At 38.3% G+C, this 20,617-nt stretch overlaps 1 protein-coding gene across 5 annotated transcripts in view; it reads right to left on the bottom strand.

Annotated features, from left to right (window-relative positions):
• Window positions 1–11,663: 11,663 nt before the first annotated feature.
• CRISPLD1 (cysteine rich secretory protein LCCL domain containing 1) overlaps window positions 11,664–20,617 on the bottom strand; it is a 43,871-nt gene continuing 34,917 nt past the window's right edge. For 3 of the 5 annotated variants that reach the window (XM_075743866.1, XM_075743865.1, XM_075743863.1), the window contains exons 14-15: window positions 15,104–15,234; window positions 11,664–13,251 (exon numbers count right to left, since the gene is read on the bottom strand). In XM_075743866.1, coding sequence (XP_075599981.1) covers window positions 13,200–13,251; window positions 15,104–15,234 — 183 coding nt within the window. In that variant the 3' untranslated portion in view covers window positions 11,664–13,199. Of the gene's footprint in view, window positions 13,252–13,975; window positions 15,235–20,617 lie in introns of those variants that run through there. The other 2 variants (XR_012833786.1, XM_075743864.1) reach the window with 2 other exon arrangements.

Consider the following 20,617-nt stretch of genomic DNA (forward strand, 5'->3'; position numbering starts at 1 on the left):
TTTGAAGAATCTAGACTATACCATCATCTTGTGTAAATTAACAAATTTCCCTTGAAGTCAAGAGAGCTGGCCTGATTGACACCAGCTGAAAATCTGGCTCGAGCTTTTAAAAATCACTGTGATTAAATGTTGGTGTTATTTTTCTTGACTAACATTGTTTGCCAAAGTGGAAAATAAAGCAAAAGCTTCAGGGGTAAAAAAGTTTCAGCTATGCATCTCAAAGGCAGCTGTGACAATGGGCCATTACAGGGAGTTGCTTCTTCTACATGACAGTAAATTTAGCAGATTTTTGTTTTACTAAAGCTGTGTCCCTTAAACCAATAAACTCTGTTCATTATACCAGGGCATAAATGCCCTGGCAGAAAGAGGTCAAGGGAGCTGTCAGCTGTGTCAAGCACAGAGACTGTCTGAAAGCCAAAGAAACTGTAACTTCATCCCCAAAAGATTCAGGCATGCCAAGTTTGAGACCAGCCCACGTAAGAGAAGGCAGGGAATGCCAGGCTCAAGGCATATCTTGGGCAGAGAGGCCTCTTGCAATGAGACCATTCCCATGTCTGCTCCGTTCCTTTGGGTAAATTCTACCTTGCTTGGAAGATCTTCCTCTGCCTTGGTGTACTAATGCTATTCACAGAAGTAGGAGGTACCAAGATTAGTCGGCTTGCTGTGTAAAACAGCTGGCATCTAGAGGGATATACCCAATGGATCATAGCATAGCACCCGAAAAAGCATATGGGGATAAGGAGCAAGATTTGAGAAGACTAAGCCTACTCATGGAATTACAAACAGTCCTACTCAGGCTGTTCGAATTAAAATGGGAGCCAGTCATTCTTACGTGATAGAGAAGCAAATGATCTGCCTCCAATATAAGTATTTTGAATAATCTGTATACTTCTTTGTTAGTCTCTTTTTCCTCTGAAATAATCTCCCATTGTTTTGAATGTTCTATAATTCATGCCGCTTCCTGAAACATTTCTAACCCTGAATGCTTAACTTCCTCTGCTCCGCACAGAGCTGTTCCAGTGAAATCAGACAAAGAACTTTTCCTTACATTAGTTAATTCATCACACTTAAATCTCTCTGTTTTGCTTATGGAGCTAATGTAGAAAAGATTTGCTTTTTGCAGAATATTATCTTATCTCACAGTATTGCAAGGCTTCCCACCTTTACATTAAATCTTCTGTGTTGAGTCTTCAACTGATGTAAACAGGCATGAATAGACTGACAAAATACTATAGGTCTGAAGAGGTCTGCTAGTAATTGCAAGACAGAGTAACATCCATCTGAAATAGCAAAAGTGGTCATCACTTTCAGCAGACTGCCCCATTTTGTGAAGGACATGTTCTCTGGTGGGTTTTTTGGGCTCCTGACAGTGGACATTGTTGGGAAATTGTTCAGAGCTAGATGAAGGTCACAGGCATATACCGAGCTTGAAGAGTCATATGATGAGACTGAAAGGATTTTTTATGGAGGAGAATAATATGAAAATATGACTATAGTATAACATCAAGAATAGTGTTTGTCAGCGTAGGTAGACTGCCCCCACCTAAAGAATGAGAAACATCAACTAATCCCTACTAATCCCTGCATTAAACTTCCTGATCCTGCAGCCACTGTTTGAGCAGATTATTTGCAGACTAGTAGGAAGCACTAGAGGCAAGACATAAAGAGAATACTTTCTGTCAATAGATCAACACTGTCTCCCTTAATAGTGTCACAGAGAAGCTAATGAATTGTGGCCTTGATGAGCAGATAGTGAGGTACTTTAAAAACAGTCTAAATGGCCACACCCAGAGAGTGATGATCAGTAGCACAAAGTCTAGTTGGAGACCAGTAACTAGCAGTGTGTCCTGGTTCTGGCAAGGATAGAGTTAATTTCACAAGGAGCCAGGACAGGTGACCCCAGCTGGCCGGGGGCTATTCCATACCATGTGACATCATGCTCACCATAAAAGGGGGGCTAGTCGGGTAGGGGAGGGGCGGCGCAGCTTCAGCATGGTGCCGGGACAGGCTGAGTGTCTGGTCGGTTGGTTGGTCCTTGGTTTGGTAAATTGTTCTCTATTATCACCCATTGTTACTATCTGTTATCAGCACTGTTGTTGATTGTTTTCTTTTCCCTCTCCCTTGTTGTCCCAGTAAACTGCCCTTATCCCAACCCTCCAGGCTTTGCCGTTGTTTTTTCCCGTTCTCCTCCCCGTCCTGCTGGGGAAGGGGTGAGTGAGCGTGGCGCTCAGCTGCCGACTGGGCCTAAACCACGTCACAGTGTACTCCAGGGTTCTATACTGGGTCCAAGCCTGCTTAACAACTTCATTAATGATCTGGATGAAAGGGGAGAGTGTACCCTCAGAAAGTTTGCTAATGACACAAAAGTAGGAGGAGTGGCTGAGATGCCAGAGGGTCATACTTCCATCCAGAGGGACCTCAACAGGCTGACAAATGGGCTGACAGGAATCCCATGGAGTTCAACAAGGAGAAGTGCAAAGTCCTGCAACTGAAGAGGACCAAATCTGTGCACCTATATACGCTGGGGACCTCACAGCTGGAAAGCAGCTTTGAAGAAAAGGACCTGTGGGTCCTGGTGGACATCAAGTTGAACATGAGCCAGCGATGTGCACTTGTGGCAAAGGTGGCTAATGGTATCCTGGGGTGCATTAGATAAAGTATAGCCAGCAGGTTAAGGAAGGTGATCCTTCCTCTCTAATCAGCACTGGTGTGGCCACACCTGGAGTGCTGAGTCCAGTTCTGGGCTCCTCAGAAAAGGAGAGACGTGGACATACTGAAGAGTCCAGTGAAGGGCCACAAAGATTAAGGCACTGTAGGATCTCTCCTACGAGGAAAGGCTGAGAGTTTGGACTGTTCAGCCTAGAGAAGTGTTCAGCCTGGAAAAGAGAAGGTTCAGGGGGATCTTGTTAATGTCTATAAACACCTGAATGAAGGGTGCAAAGAGGACAGGACCAGGCTCTTTTCAGTGGTGCCCAATGACAGGACCAGAGGCAATGGGCACAAACTGAAACACAGGAGGTTCCCTCTGAACATCAGGAAACAGTTTTTCACTGTGGGGGTGTTGAGCACTGGCACAAGTTGCCCAGAGAGCTTGTGGAGTCTCCATCCTTGAAGATATTAAAAAACTGTCTGAACATGGTCCTGAGCAGGGGGGTTGGGCCAGATGACCTCAAGGTCCCATTGAATGTCAGCCATTTTGTGATTCTGTGATCACCTTAGACTTGAATGTCCCAATGAAATGGATTAGCTACCTTTTTATAAAGGTCTCTTCTTACTAACGCACCTAGTACCAAGATAAGACATTATTCAGAACAGGCAATGCTGATCCTTCTTCCACTAAAAACGTTTGAAACACTGACATAGCTAAAATTTGATGATGATGTCACAATTTGGTGAACAACCTTCTTCTTTCAGAAGTATTCTTATAATTAGGAAAAGCAAAGCTATCCTTACCTCAGTTTTCAAGGAGTTTCATAGATATTGGTGGGATTATTCTGTTAAATGATTTACACCAGTTTAACTGAAAAGATAACCCAATCTTTCATTTATCAAATTTGCAGCATTATACATAACAATGAATGGCTTGACTGCTTCATAGTACAGTTTGGTAAATTTCCTAGTGCACAAAAGCTGTCTGTTGTCAGTATCGGTACTGTGCTGAAGATGCCTTTGTTACCATGCTTACTTGTACATGCTAATGGTACGGCAGGACTCCCTCCCTCCCTCTCCTCTCTGTGATTTCACATGAATGTTTCCAGTGACAGAGCCCTGCAAGGAGTCTGCCATCCCTCCAGCCCCGCTGTGCAGTGCAGTATCACCACAGACATCCTCTCAAGATTTTCTCTTTCTTTGTAACTCCCACCTTTGACTAGGAAGGAAAAGAGGCATTTATGCTCTTGCTGAGACTCAAAGCAGCTGGGTTAGGTGGGAGGAGAGACACTACCTCTATTTAACAGTCACTTCTGTCACTAGGCATGAGTTATGAGAGTGAGAGTTGGGTAGCAACTTCAACTGTGCAGATACTTTTAGTAACTCCAGGGTCAAATCCAGAAGTTCTACTGAATAAGAAGTCTTTCAGCTAACACATACCATTTAGTCAGTAGGCTGAAAGAAGCTATTTCCTTCACATTGGCTTTTTGGGGACACAAACTGCATTCCTCCTGAGCAGATTATCTTCCTTGCACTGTGAGGATAACCAACAAATTATTGCATCTTTTATAACTTTTTGCCAGTGCATATTCTCTGGATTTTCACTCCTAAACCATTGCTGTCTAGGAATTTGTATATCTGGAGAATATTGCTGATCAATGAACTGGTAGCAATACACAGTGAACTACAGATTGGAAAGAGCAAGCAAAGGGGAGAGTTTTGACTCTCAGGACTACAGGAATTTAATTTTTTTTAACAGACTACAGGAATTTAAGTTCATTTTTAAGTTCTTGGTAATTCATTCAAAATAAAATTATGGATTGGCAGCTTTATATCTACCAATTTAAATAATTAAATACCTAGCTCTATAAATTAAGAGAAACTTGGTGAGTGTTCAGTTTAGAAGACCTCATAAGACGTACTTGATAATTAATCTAAGCAATTTGGGAAACCTCCTAGGGCGAAATAATAAAACAAACCACCCTGCATCCTGTCTTCTGCTTAGTGGATACTTTGTCCTGTTTTCTGAAGAATATGACCTTCATGATCAATCACCTTTTAGAGCAGAGATCCATCAGACTCTTAGAGCAGTTCTAAAAGTTACCAGTTCCCCAATAGTTTTTTATTTCATTAGAGGATACTGAGAGGTGTAGCTCTGTGTTATAAGCAGTTTCAAGGCATAAAGATGTATTTCTGAAATACAATGAGGAATATTTCTTATTTCACCTTACAATTATCACTAAAGAACCTTAGAGCCATATTTGCAAAAGCTTATTGCAAATCAGTTTCATCTGGCAGTCTTACAAAACAGGTAATTAACTCAAATGTAACACAAATAGACACTCATTTAAGTGATTTGGTTGCACAAAGAACAAAGCTTACTGGAAAACTGTTTACAGAGAGTTTGGGTGCCTATGAATAAATCTTAAAGTTTCCATCAGATTTTTCGTGCATCATAGAATCATAGAATCATAGAAAGGAAGGGACCTTAAAGATCATCTAGTTCCAACCCGCCTGCCATGGGCAGAGACACCCTCCACTAGACCAGGTTGCCCGAAGCCCCATCCAACCTGGCCTTAAACACTTCAAAGAATGGGGCATCCATAACTTCTCTGGGCAACCAGCTTTCTTGTAGGCCCTCTTTAGGTACTGGAAGGCTGCTCTAAGATCTCCCTGGAGCCTTCTCTTCTCCAGGCTGAACAATCCCAACTCTCTCAGCCTGTCTTCCTAGGAGAGGTTCTCCAGCTCTCTGATCATCTTTGTGGCCCTCCTCTGGACTCACTCCAACAGCTCCATGTCCTTCTTATGTTTGAGGACACAGTACTCCAGTTGGGGTCTCACGAGAGTGGAGCGGAGGGGCAGAATCAACTCCCTCAACCTCCTGGTCACGCCTCTTTTGATGCAGCCCAGGATACGGTTGGCTTTCTGGGCTGCAAGTGCACACTGCTGGGTCATGTTGAACTTCTTGTCAACCACCACCCCCAAGTCCTTCTCCTCAGGGCTACTCTCAATCCATTCTCCGCCCAGCCTGTACTTGTGCTTGGGATTGCTCCAACCCACATGCACTTGGCCTTGTTGAACTTCATGAGGTTCGCATGGGCCCACCTCTCAAGCCTGTCAAGGTCCGTCTGGATGGCATCCCTTCCCTCCAGTGTGTTGACCGCACCACGCAGCTTGGTCTCATCGGCAAACTTGCTGAGGGTTGCCAACAAAAATGTTAAACAATGCTGGTCCCAATATCGACCCATGAGGAATGCCACTCGTCACTGGATACCTCATCAGTATACCTCAGAAAGCTCTTATCCACCTAGCCATCAAACTACAGACAAATTCTCCTTCTCAGCCCCACTGACCCTGGTATTTGCCTATTTTTACACACTGAAGAAAAACAATGAGCCTAGAAATGTTATTTGAAGGTTATTTGGTTTGGGATAGCAACCAGACAGCTTTAAAATACTGAGATCAATCTTTATTAAGATTATTCCTTGTATTGTAGCAGCATTTACCAGTTCTATTCATGGATCACATGACACAGGCATCTAAGTTTGTCTCCTAATATATCAAAGTGCCCTGCTTTCCTGTAAAAGGCATTTCACATATTCTCTGAGACCTCAGCTATTCTAGCCTTCAGCTGCAAATTAGTCTCACCTTTCTTGTTAATGTCTGAGTCTTTGACAGACTATGGATGTGACGTTACCCAGTATATTACAAGAGACATTAAGTCGTTTGCCTATGCTTTTGACTAGTGCTAAACAAGAAGCTGCCTTGGAAACTCATCCTTCTGGGGAGTCATAGAATGCAATTTTTATGGGACTGGTTCTGAGTCGTTTATGTGCTGTACTGCTGTGAGATAAATAAGAGCTGAATGTCTTCTGAGAGACCATGGTAGGGATGGTGGTTTTCCTTAAGTATATTTTAGCTGTTTTGATTGGACTGTACTTCTCCAGGGATTGTAATGAAAACTACAAATTGAACTGAAATATTAGCAGAAAAGAAGTCCTCAATCAAAGAATGATACTTTTATTGTGTAGTAGATGCAACAGCACATATCATACAAGGTGTGACTTCCTCATTTCTAGGACAAATCTTTACGTATTACAAAATAACAACAAATTACAAAATAATTGCCTTCAAACTTTTAGAAAGCTGCTTTAAAATTATGTGGGCTTTGAAGCTGCTGGAGCAGAAGCTTCCAAATATAAATTGTTTTAACATTAGTGCCAAGCAAAAAAATCCCTGCATCTGCATGATCTGCACATCATTGAACATGTTTGATACAACATGCTTAAACCCTCAATCAGTGGCACAATGGCAAGTCTTTATCAGCAAGCCACCAAAGCCATCTGTCTAGTTATTTCTTTTATTTCAAAATGCAAACTGATCTAATTTACCCCATAATTCCCACTGGATAAGAGAGAGGCTCAGAGCATTTCACAGAACTATTCCTTGGCTCAGTTATAGCTATGCCGGAGTAGGACTATCACCTCCAGTACAGCAAGCATTAAATCAATTCATACAATGTACTTCTTTGTGTACTGAACTGGGCTAAATCCAAAATCTGAAACTAAGTCTTTTTGGGTAAAATGATTGCTCTGTTTCTGTGCTTAGTGCGTCTGCAGCCCCAAAGATCTTGGAGTCCTTCTGACACAATAAAAGAAATGCTTATTCAGACATGATTTTTCAGTAGGGAAAAAACCATCCACCACCAACAAGAAACAGATGAGTTTCAACAGATAAATAAGGAATGAAGATTGAACTGACTACAGGGAGATTTATTTAGCAAGTGTTTCCAATTTATCTTTGGGATGTACAGTAGCAGCAATTTATGAGAAGTCAAAGCCAGCTTGCTATTTATGTTGCATATAAACAAGCTGAAGTAAGCAATTAAGCAAGTGAAGTACTTGGTTTTTAAACTGTAGGTTAAGTTTGGAAGTCTTACTACCTCCTAGCACTTTTTTTTTTTTTTTTTTTTGAGCATCCTAAAAATAATTAGGACTACTACACATTCTTAGGAGTCTCTCAGCCTTTGGATGTAATTCCAAAAAGATATTCAAGCAAATCTAATGCAAGTTCTTGTATTTATTCTAAGATGATAGTCCTAATAAGGATATTGTCTTCATAAACAACATTCATTCAGAAATAACTGCAAACACACTAAATAAAGTTTGTTAAACTGCATAAGCAGTCTTTATATTAAATAAAATTTCAAGGAGATTATTGCTAACATTGCTGGTGTTAGCTACAGCAATTTCCATTCAGCTGAAATAAATGGGAATTCTTTGAACAACTGAATTTCTTACTAAACAGTTAGCATGTGCTGACATTTTTATTTTGTTATAATGCTTATGCTTTAAATGCAATTAGTGAATTTAAAAGCCCAAGAGTTACTGCCATTAGCAACTGAAGTCTTTTGTGTGCCTATTAGAAGATACAGTATTGCAAAATTATTCATGTTGTTTGGCCAGTGTATGTCAGTTCTTAACCAACAGCTTTGCTGCTAGCCTTCAGACACTCACCCCATTGTTAGTAAGGACAAAACCAATATTGGATACAGCACTGGGGGCAGATACTGAGTTGAGTAACTAGGGTAATTATTGCAGAAATCAGTGTGGATAGTAAGACATGGAGCATCATGGCTGGCTGTTTTGGTTGCATGTTCTTTACGTTCCTCCTTCCATCTCTCGTATTTTCCTGTGCCTTATTATACTGAGCTGGTCTGACTGGGGAGCTTTTGCTAGCTGTTGAAAATTTAAGACTCATTATAAGTACTTTTTGCAAAGTGCCAAATGATTTAATGATGTAGACATCTGTCTCCTAGCAAACAGGCTAAGATGAACAAGACATTTAACACAGATCATTGAACATCTGATGGCAAATTTCAGGTGTCACATTATCATCCTATGTTAAAATGCAGCAGAAATCACATTTTATTGTATTTTCACAGCCCTTTGGTACATGACAAGAACTTCTTATTTAATAACAATATCAACAATATCAATAGTGACCATACATAAAATACTAGTTCCATCATTTATTCCTGACAGCAAAGAGAGGCTAAAGCGAAAGCTGACAGCATGGCTTCTTTTCCCATATGCACAATGTATGTCTTTATAAAATCATATGCAATTTTCTGAACACTAAAGTATGCTATCATTTGTATATCTAAAGCTCTGTAAGATGCATGTTATACACTGAATGAAACAAAACTCTCCAGGCTTTTCACTCCTTGTATAATTCCCCAGAGTTCCACAGATGCTATAAAGAGCCTTAAGATATATAAGTGTGACAGTACAGTATTTCATACAGTATTTATATAAATTTCCAGAATATTGCACTGTATGAATAATCTTTGTAACTTCCAAATATTTACATTTCTAAATCTGACCCTTTGTATGACTACAGAAATTGCAGGAAATAAACCTTCCCTTGTGTATTGACAGGAAGCTGGGTTATCTGTTTTAAGCCAAATTCAAAACGTATTTCAAAAGCAATTGCCACGCAGAAGACACTGTTACTATGTGAGTAACTTGGTTACATCTCTGCCATATGAAGTCAAGTGCCATGCATTTTCCTGAGCATATGTATCAATACATACAAAAAGCTAATGTTATTTTTCTTCTTTTAAATCCACTGAGAATCCATAGACAGCTGACAGTCTGACATTTACATAAAACTTGGAACTGAGTACTTCATCAATTAAAAACCTGCAAACTCACACACATTATCCCAACCTGTGTTTCAGGCTTGGTTCCAAAAATACTTTATGTGTGATTTCTAGATCAGACTGTCCCCTATGCAAAAATCAGACACAAGGAAGTCTGTAAACTCTCTAAAGTTCCTCAATATCCACAAAATTTAGGAAACGTTTCTTAGTTTCCTTAGTTTATGTCCAGCTAGTACTATGAGCTGACTGCTGACATGAGTCCCAAGTTCCCTAAAACTACAGTATCCTCATATAGCTATCAAAATGGTGAGAGACTGTTAAAGAATTATCTGTTTGGGTCTGACCACTTTCTTTCATACAAACTTTTGTTTAGTATGAAATTAGCTACTCCAGCTGGAAGGGATGCAGCATAGTGGAGAAATGCCTCACTTGATCCTTATTGAAAAGCTCGTGAACTATGATTGACAAGTACTTGACTCCTCTCCAGATGACTCCTATGCTTTTCTTTTGTAAAGATTCCTCGTGGAGCAAGTGGTAATGGGAAATGCCACATGTTCATGGGAAAAGGTTCATTTCTATTCTTCTTTGCTTCATATACACTTTCAAAAGCCTACTGCATTTAGCGGGCTCACATTTCTTATATTTTAGCCCCTTCAAAATTATAAATGGCAGATATCAACGTACTGAAAGAGCTTTTTTCTTTTTTTTTTTTGGCAGAGGATTGTTATGTATCAGTTGTAATAATTCTTTTTGGCTACTTATAGGTCTTCCCTATAGCTGGGAAGCAAGCTAAATATTATAAATACCATGAATTAGGCTGTACTTTCTTATTGATTATCCCTTTTTTTTTATTTCGAGAATATAATTTTGTAACTGGTTAATGAAACAATTCTTCAGAATTTAAAATTTGACTTCTATATTTTCTCATTAGGCTACAACAAATTTTCTGATACTGCTAGTTAGTTACTTGGGCTTTCTGTGAATTAGTTGTGACCATCTAGTATACAGTTGCTGCTGGTACAGATAAAAATACCAGTGTGTAGCTCTCACCCTCCAACTGCTTGGAAATGTCTACTCATTGACTCATTACTTACAATAAATACAGAAGCGAATTTCTCAAAAGTCAATGTTAGCTGGAATAGTTATAATAGGATAGAATCATTGCATGTAGAAAAGCAACAGCAATCTAAAATTTGTGCAACATAATTTGTGACGAGAAAGAGTTTCCTCCATTTATTCTTGTCACTGTGCTGGGGACCATGGTTGCACAGAAGTTGCCCAGAGAAGCTGTGGATGCCCCCTCCCTGAAGTGTTCAAGGCCAGGTTGGATGGGGCTTTGGGCAACCTGGTCTAGTGGAGGGTGTCCCTGCCCATGGCAGGGGGGTTGGAACTAGATGATCTTTGACGTCCCTTCCAACCCAAACCATTCTATGATTCTGTGATTCTATGATATGGCAAGCTGCTGGATGGCAAGGCCAGGCTGCAAAAAAGTGTCCTGTGTGGGAAGGGGCACTATGGTTGCATTCACATAGGTTTGTTTCAAACTTCTCCCTCAGCAGTTCTGTGTGCCCTTAATTTCAGAAGTGGCCTTACTCCATTTTATGTTCTGATAACCCCAACTGTAGGTATTGCAAGGCCTTTCTGTGTTACTGCTTTGGTGCTTTTAAAGAAAGGTGGTTCAAGTCTATCTCAAGCCTTTTAGTGACTTGGAGTCCCATCACAGTCAAAGTCTACTTGCACTTTGGTTTCAATTCTGAAAAATGGTTAATGCCAGTATTGCAAAATCTATATAAAGCTTCTTTCAATGGCCTCCTGCCACCACTTGCAAAAAAGGGGGTTATACATCAAAGACTCTTTGTCTCCCTCATCAATTAAATAGATTTCCTAAATAGAACTCCCAAGTAGACCATTAGTCTTATGAGGCAAAAAAGAATGTGTAATATAAAAACCTGCTTGTTCCCAGCAAATGTAGCTAGGAACATTTGCACTAGAAACATTTACCACAACAGCAAAGAGTTGGACTGAATAAAAGGTGGTGGCTTTTTTATAATCACTTCCTGACAGAGAGTTCCCCATTAAAATGAGGTAGCAATCTGTTCCCGAAGACATTGGGCAAAACTTGAAAAAATGACCAGAAGATTTATTCATAAAATTCCCAATGCAATTAATGGAAGTTGTGTGCTTAAATTGCCTTTACAGCTTTTAGATTCTCAGAGTATGTATACTGCTTGGTCCTACACTTGCAATGTTTAGGTCACACAAAAATAAAAAAAAAGTAAATTTTGACTGCCTGTTATAGTTTTCTCCTTGAGACAGGACAAACAAAAAATAAAGGCTGTCAAAGCAAATCTTACTATGTAAATTACTTTTATTCAAAACAGATTAAAAAAACTAACAAAGCTTGCCTAACTACATGAGGTAGTACATGTAGCAAAACAGAAGGCAGAATATAGTATCCTGAAATATGAAGAATACAAATAAGTTTACAAGTTGGAAGGAAATAAATTCAACAACAGAAACAAAAATACCAAAAATAAAGTTTAACAGCTTTTCAGTCTTAAAGCACCAATACACTTTTCATAGAAAGAAACATAGTATCGCCACTACATGTTCTTCATATACCATAATATGGTAAAATTAATGCACAAGGCTGTTCACCATAAATTAATTTTTAAAAATGGTGAAGCAACATACGACAAACTTGTCACTGGGCTCCGTACCACTATACTTCCTGGCCTGCAGGAGTATTTGCCAGGTCATGAGGAGCAAGGTTAGCCTTTGTTACCATTTTCTTTAAGTTTTCTTTTGAACATTTACCCTCCTATTAATGTATAGTATACGGATACCATGTACAGCTTAAGGCCTCAAGCTTGCAAATTTTTATGTCTGTGTACAATTCTACATTTTTGCTGAAACCCAATTTAGGTAAACTGAAGAAGTCACATGGCAAAAATAAAGCATGTATGTATGCAGAACTGCATTGCAGAACTGATGGCTTATTCCTTAATTTCAGGTTTCTCCACTTCTCAATATGAACATTTTCTTAGATCCTTCAAGGTTATATATTTCTATCTCTCACCCACGCCAAGATAGCTGAACATCTGTGAAGGACTGGGCCATAATGAATTGCTTATTCGAACTAGAGCTTAGCAGCATCGAATAAACATTTCATTAACATATTTAAGAAATAATAAACATGAATGGCCCAGTCTCTTAAAAATATTTTTTTAGAGGAAAACATGCTAATATGACCCAGGAATTCCCTATATTTTATATTTTCCATTTTATTTCAAAATAGGTATTTTTACTTGTTATGATTAGTGTGAAATTGAAAACAGTCTAGCTCTTCATTTATGCTTGCATGGCTAATGCTACTGTAAATCATCAAAAAGTTATATATATATATTTTTATTTTACTTTAAGGCATGATTTATTATATTGAATTATTGGAATGGCTTCTTTTATGTACATTGGAAATAAAAACTCAGGCCTCCCTACAGTATAGTTTTAAGGTTACTGTTAGTGGCATATATAAAGCACCATACAATAACATACTCAGATGAAGAAAACAAAGAACATTTATGAGCTTTTACTTAACTGTATAGGAGTAACTGCTAAGAAAATATAGCAATATTTAACACAGGATTCAAAATACTGTTATATATCATAAATTTTCAAATGAATTTTTCTCCCATGTTTACTTTAACAGATTTTTTTCATTAAGATATATATGTAATTTAAACTTTTTGGCGGAAAGCAGTATACATCTTCTGTACAATAATGTTACAGCTTTATACAAATTTTAGGAATTATCGGAAATGGCCTTTATTATTCTCTTCCAAGTGCTCCAGTTTCACTTGTCTGTTTTACATTTTTCTTGCTAGACTCAAACAACAGCAAATACTCTGAATGCCTTGCTTCCTGGAGGATTCTGTAAACTGAAACATAAAAACATTCCTGATGTTATTTTTACAACTGCAACACTCCAATGACAACTGTTTTGAATTGTTAAATACAATTCTAGGATCCTGCAACTCTTCCTGTGACTACTCATTTCAGCTAAGACTTTTTTCAAAAACTGTTGCAAATAAAGATTACATAAATTTCAGATTACTTTTTCTTCCAAGCAGCTTATTAGGAACAAATCATAACATTAAAAAACCCAAGTAATCCTTTGTGATGAGGGATTCTGGTTAAAGAATAAAGCTCTATTGAAGCAAAATACTAAAAAAAGTTTTTATGAAAAAGCATGCATCTTATGCTCAATATTCTAATAACCATATTTGGAGAGAACTTGCAGATTTAGGAGATCACTTGTTTGTTAGTTGCTTTTATGCTGAGCAATACATTTCTAAAGAGAATATTTTACAAAAATAAAGGAAATGTCCTGAATGGATAAATATCTGGCTTCAAAAGAAATGAAACAAAAACACCCAACTGCAATGAAATTTTGTTAGAATAAAAATGAACTGGCATGTTGTATTTAATGGTCCTATTGCTTTCTCTTTTGCAAACACTGTCTGAGGTGTATTTGGGAAGGAAAGGGAAATGGAGGTGACAGTAAAAAGGGCACAATGAAACAGGTTGCCTGCAACGGCATTACAATCCATCATCTTCTGCTTCACAGAAAACTTGCATGAGACTGTTTTCCAAACCACTGACCTTCCAAACTTTACCAAGACGGTAAAGTACAAATAATGATTAAATTTGCAACACTTTTCCTGGCTACATCTCTACTCAATGAGGAGATTTCTATGGAGAATGAAAGCATCAGTAAGGAAGCATTCTTTCTGATGGAACTGGATGGTCATGGGGAAAGGCCAAAGAATATGTAAATTAAGTCATCCACTAAGCAAAGGAAGTCTGTATTTTACAGGCTTCCAGGTTTGTTGTAAGGTTTGAGGGAAAGAGGTAAGACATCCCTCCGCCTCCAATTAAAAATAAGAAAAAAATACTCTATCTTTTCCTACTTCCAACTTCTCTACAGAAACTTTTGGAGGTTTTTTCCCCCACAAATTTCTTGGAAAGCCTATAGTTTTAGAGGTAGCAATCATCCCTAGCTTTACAGAACTAAATTGGTATAAGAATTTTTTTAAGGTAATTTCTCTTTCTTCCTTCAGAACCTGGAGAACTCTTTCAGGGGTTAAATTGAATCTGCAACATGCAGCCATGCGTTATCATCACAGAACACATGAATAGACTGAATACAACTAAATGAACTATTACAGCATCTCCATGTCTTTCAGAAAAACATTGTTATAAACAAACTATTAAAAAAAATAAATTTAAAAATATGGTTTAATGATTATGACTTTTAATGTTTGTGAATATTTCTTATGATCCAGACTCACTGGTTCAATACCATGTAAATCAGCAATGAACCAATGAACCTGCCATCAGCTACTAGTACCAGTCTATTGCAGATCCTCTAACTTGGAAGAATAAATCACTAATGTTAATTTTAAAAAAATCCCAAAGAAAGCAAAGGCAATTTTCTTAACAAATAATGCATTAGTTGCAACAGAACCAGCAAAGTAAACAAGAGAGTTATTTTATTTCATAAGCAGCTTTTTAGAGTAATGATTTATGAGCTTAGAGGAGGCAGGCAGCTCTGGTACCACAGCTTCTCCAAAGTCACCACAGCTGTTACACAAGCTCTGTAAATCACCCATGTTGGCCTATTTGTTTGGTTTCTAGCGCTGCCCCAGGTACAAACAGACACAACGCAAGACTTTGTAAATCTTATCAAGGTGAAGGGTAAAGTGTAATCTTTGAAATTGGGCTCTGTACCTTTCCGAATATATTCCATTTTGAAAGGAAGCAACGTACACCTTTCTTTTGTCTACTGGCATAACATCAATGTAACCGCCCTGGTTGCGGACTACACCAGCATGTACTGCTGCCCGGCAGATACTAGATATCTAAGAAAGAATGAGGAGAAGATTAGTTTTCATTCATCCTTTTATTTCAAAATTATTTAGAAGAAAACTACTATAGACATTAAAACAAAGTTCTAGGAAACATAATTATATTTATTGCATGAATCTTACAATATTTAAATCAGTTTCACAGGAGTTAGGCCAGTTTATAGGAATACAGACACTGCGTCTTCAAAGATCTCCTGCAGCATGACCCCAAAATCATTTATTTCAGGCAATCTCAGTTCAAAGATCAGGAACATATTTGAATTCTACCAACCTTCAGTTCAACAGCAGAGAGCTAATAAAAAACAAACCTTAGTCAATTATTGTAGATCAGAGGATTCAGTTTACTCTCCAGCCAGAGCCAAACAGGGGAACCATAGAACGGCAAAGGCACGCTGCAGTCATATGTTTCTAGGAGGATGTCCTACCCCAAAGGTGAGGGATAGACTGCAATAATTCCACCTCTACGTGCAAAACCTCAAACAGCAGTGAAATGATCCATATTCAAAGGGAACATCAAAATTTCCTATCCAGGCATGGACAAATACTAAGCTGATTAGATTAAAATTATAATGTAAGCATCAAACAGAAGATAGAGGTCTAAAATCATTCCTTAGCTATGACAGTTGATTAATGGCAGGCTAGTGGTTTTAGCTTATCAACTAGGGTGGTGGTAAATAGCTCATTTTCAAATTGGCAACCTGTAACATAGTGGGGTCCCCCAAGAATTGATATTGGACCCGACACTGTTTAGTATCTTCATAAGTGATCTGGATGTTGGGATCAAGTGTACCCTGATGAAGTCTGCCAATGATACCAAACTGAGTGGGGAAGTGGACACTTTGGAAGGGAGAGCCACCCTGCACGAAGACCTGGATAGGCTGGAAGAGTGGGCTAAGAATAACCTTATGAAGTTCAACAAAGACAAATGTAAGGTCTTGCACCTGGGAAAACATAATCCAGGCATGCAGCACAGACTGGGATCTACCCGGCTGGGGAGCAGCTCTGTGGAAAGGAACCTGGGGGTCCAGATGGACAACAAGCTCAACATAAGTGAACAGTGTGCTGCAGCAGCACAGAAAGCCAACAGGATGCTGGGCTGCATCAACAAGGGCATCACCAGCAGAGAAGAAGTCATTGTTCAGCACTTGTCAGGCTGCATTCCACCTGGTATACTGTGTTCAGTTTTGATCCCCACTATACAAAAAAGATGCGGACAGGCTGGAGAGGGTCCAGAGAAGGGCCAGAAAGATGATCAAAGGACTTGTTCAGCCTTGAGAAAAGAAGGCTTAGGGGAGACCTTATTACCATATTCCAGTATTTAAAGGGTGGCTACAGAGAAGATGGAGACTCCCTTTTTAGAAGGAGTCACGTGGAAAAGATGAACGATAATGGGTATGAGTCACTCCTAGGGAGAATCCAATTGGACAAAACAGGAACATTTTTCACAATGAGAACAATCACCCATTGGAATAATCTCCCCAGGGAGGTGGTGGATTCCCCACCACTGGACACTTTTTAAGATTCGGCTGGACAGGGTGCTGGGCAATCTTGTCTAGACCGTGCTTTTGCCAAGAAAGGTTGGACCAGATGATACTTGAGATCCTTTCCAACCTGATATTCTATGATTCTATGAAAATGCTCTGTGAAGTTAACAGCAGCTTCATCTGAGTGAAATCTACATTCTGTGACCACTAATTTCTCTCCTGAACCTATGTAGCATAAATAATATCTACAGAAGGACTGCTCGGTGACAATCTTGATAATGTTCACTTAAATAATTGATTTAAACTTGCAGTCCTCTACTACTCTTTCAGTATTTTAAAAATTAATCACCAGAAGAATGAAACTTCTTAGATACTCCATAATGTAGGTCCCAATCTTCAACACACAGCACAGCAAAGTGTAGTTCCAGCTACAGTGGATCTCCATGTAAAGCCAAGTTGTTTTGTGGAAAAAGTCTTCACTGCAATAGGTCTCTCCACAACCAATCTTAAAAACTGAGCCAATATAAATATCAATAGCTGGTCACACAGACCACTATTTAAACAAGAATTGCACTACCGTATTTTATAATCTCAATGTTGTATAAAATCAGGAATTTAAAATAGCAATGATTTTCCTACTTTCATTCCAAGCACAGAACTTGCCAGTTTCACTGTTATATAGTTTGCATTTCAATGGTACAATATTTCTAGGAGTCAAGACTTGAATTTTTTTATGCAAATAATCTTTTACAAAGATGCTTTAGAGTTTTTCTCTTTACACTGCTGGCTGCAATTTTTGAACATGCCAGAAGGTATGCCACTTACGCTCCTCTCTACTTTTTCTCCTCCTCCCAAGGCTGCAAGACTTTTGTTATATCTTGAACACAAGTAGTTGCCTTATTTTTAGGACTGTAGCATCCTTTATGTACTCATACTATGGGAGTAACTAAAGATCAGACTGATCATGTGCAATTTCAAATATACAGGTGGAAAATGGCCTCTGCAATACAGGATTACAGTCTAAAGAAACAAAAGACAAGGTTTACAAGCAATTAACTACAGTGAAGAACTAGAACGCTATTAATTTCTAGTACTATAATATAGTAGCAACTTTGTTTTCAGTTCACATTGGAGATACAAAAAAAGCTAGAGGTATAATTGGGGAAAAGAAAGATCAAAGTTTGTCACCTCTGTAATCATAATCAAAAGGCTACACTTTGTATACGTCATTAGATAGGTAGGTATGTTCATAATTACATTTGAGGGTAGCTAAGATACTGGCTGTTCCAATGTTGTTTGGAAGTTTCTAGTCAAGTAAAAAAGAAAGGAAAAGTCAAGGGATGGAGATTCTGACTCAAGAGCCTGACTACTTTTTGGAAACTATTTCCAGTAAAGGATGAGGCCATTGTTAGGGTTGGTACCACAAGTGGTGACTGGATCAAGGAAGTATGGCTAGGCTAATGCACAACATTTTAAAGCTAAAGGCAAGACACTTATATGGGATATAATAAAAAGGAGAGGTTAGAAGAATGAGGTTGATAAGGCCAACTTAGAGACTATTTTTAGATGAAAAATAAACTGTTATTCTGATGCTGCTTTCCAGGAGAACAAATGTGCATAGTTTTGGAATATATGAACAATTAAATTAATATAAATGCATAACTACGAACTAGCTTGTAAAAAACAGAGATGAATAAATGCATATAGTTTTATGAATATATACAGAAAATAATTTTTTTAGGAAAGTATTATCTGCTTTGAGCTTTCAAGAACTTCTCATTGGCTTGGAAATCTTCATCTAAATGCAATCAGATTCCACTACTGATGCCATAATATTTCCTATACTTAATAATATTATGTCATGCTGATCACACTTCCTTGAACTGTTAAGGTGAACCCCCTGTTAATTTAAGCAGAGCAGGATTTCACACTTAGGTCTATCACAAATTTCAGTATATTATTGGTATTTTACGTTAGCAGCCTCATGCCACTTTCTGGAATTCTTCATCAGAGATTTGGGGTTGTTTCCTTAATTTTTATGAACTCACTCCAAAGGCAGTATTTTTAAGTTAACATAAGCATTTCATACAGCATTATATGACCCGGCTTTATTACTGTGCTGTGAACCCTCTGAAATTCATTAGTATTTAACAGGTCATAGAATCTGAATACCAAGCTGCCTAATGTTTTTCCTTCTTCAGCTACTCAGCAAAATACCAAATATCTACAACAGCATAGCAGTAATCTGCAAAGGCATTTTAACCATAAGTGTCTCTCCCTGACCATCACAGGACTATAGAATTATTTAATAGCTTTGCACAAGTAATAGGGAAATATTTCCATATATGGTTACTGAAACAAAAATGAATATGGCCAAAGTCCTCAGATGGTACAACATTATACAACTCCATAAAATTCTTTAGATAAGAGGCCTTTGTTGATCTCTAGCCCGTAGAAGGAGGCTCAGTTTTTTTACAGAATTGCTCAATCAGCACCCATAATATAGAGTCACTACTAGTAAGAGACTGTCTTTGGGAAAATGTTGCGGACTGTGAAAACAACAAGAAAAATTTAAACCTTAATCTCTTTAGAAATTCTTATAAGGCAACTGGAATGTAAAGAACTTCTACCATATACACATCTAAGGTGTGTCCATTAAAATAAAATTTTACCAAAAAAAATCTGCAAGTGAAAGAATTTTCAACTGAACTATTGTAGCCTCTCCTTCTCTCTATGAAAATGTTTGTTATTTTAGTACCTTGATAATCCAGGGACTAACAGCAAGGACAATCTCTGTACAGGCAGGTGCTGTAAGATCATCTCTAACAGAGTTCAGACAATCACATCATGCCTGACATGATTCAGTTTTTGGGAAGGTTTTTCTTTTATTTCACAAATGAGGTCATATTGAAAAGTTCTTTAAAAATACAGGTATTGTTAAAATGCTTGTCAACATGACATGATTCTGAAATTCCAGAAAAAGCCTCAAAAAGTTTTAGACAAAATGGATTAACCAAAGTTGAAAGGTGGAACAAATTCTTCAGTGCAAGATGGGAGGAAACTTCCTTTTTTTTTCCCTGGTCTCCCAACAAGACACAGCATTGCCATGTGGAAAATCTTAGCAGTGGGGCTGGCAGGGCACAAAGCACAAAGGTGGCATGTGTTTGGGCCATATGAAGAACGAGTAATTTGTACTTCTGTCTGCTGAGAACAACACATACTACAGTTCTTGTTCATATCATAACAGCTCTATTCAGAAAAGACATTAATTGTACTATAAACTCCGAATAAGAGATACTTTTGTTTTAAAGAGCTTGCAATCTACCTCAAGGCAAGTGAAACAAAAGGAGATCAACTAAAAAATACAAGGTATAGAGCACAGAGGGATTGGTATTACGTGAAAACTCCTCACACACGTAAGTTTATAGATGCTGGCGATATGAACCATGGCTGTGATTCATGTGCCACAAAGAGTCAATAGCTAGCAGACTGGAAGAATGGAGGATGAAATAATAGGGGCGTTTGTTTCAATCGAGTTAGGGACAGTGATTGCAATGCCAAAGTTAAAAAAGAATGGGAGAAAAAAAGGGGAAAAATTCTGTGGGGGCACTACTGATAAAGCAGAGAACAACCCTTCTCAGGAACAGGGAGGAAAAGAAGTCACCATAAAATATGAAATTAGTTTAAGAAAGAATGTCTGATCAGACCAAAGCCAGAAAAGGACAGGTTTAACAAGATTCTCATGAATACCATAGAAATGGTTTTGTAAACGTATCTTTTTGCATTAGTGACATCTATTAATGTTATTTTCTTTTTTTTTTTCTTAATATGTCTGCAAAATCTTCTTCATTTACTGAATGCAAGTGGCCTAAGCAGTAGTGCAAATGGTCATG

This window comes from Balearica regulorum, chromosome 2 (genome assembly GCF_011004875.1).
Source record: "Balearica regulorum gibbericeps isolate bBalReg1 chromosome 2, bBalReg1.pri, whole genome shotgun sequence".
In the NCBI taxonomy this organism is placed as follows: Eukaryota; Metazoa; Chordata; class Aves; order Gruiformes; family Gruidae; genus Balearica; species Balearica regulorum.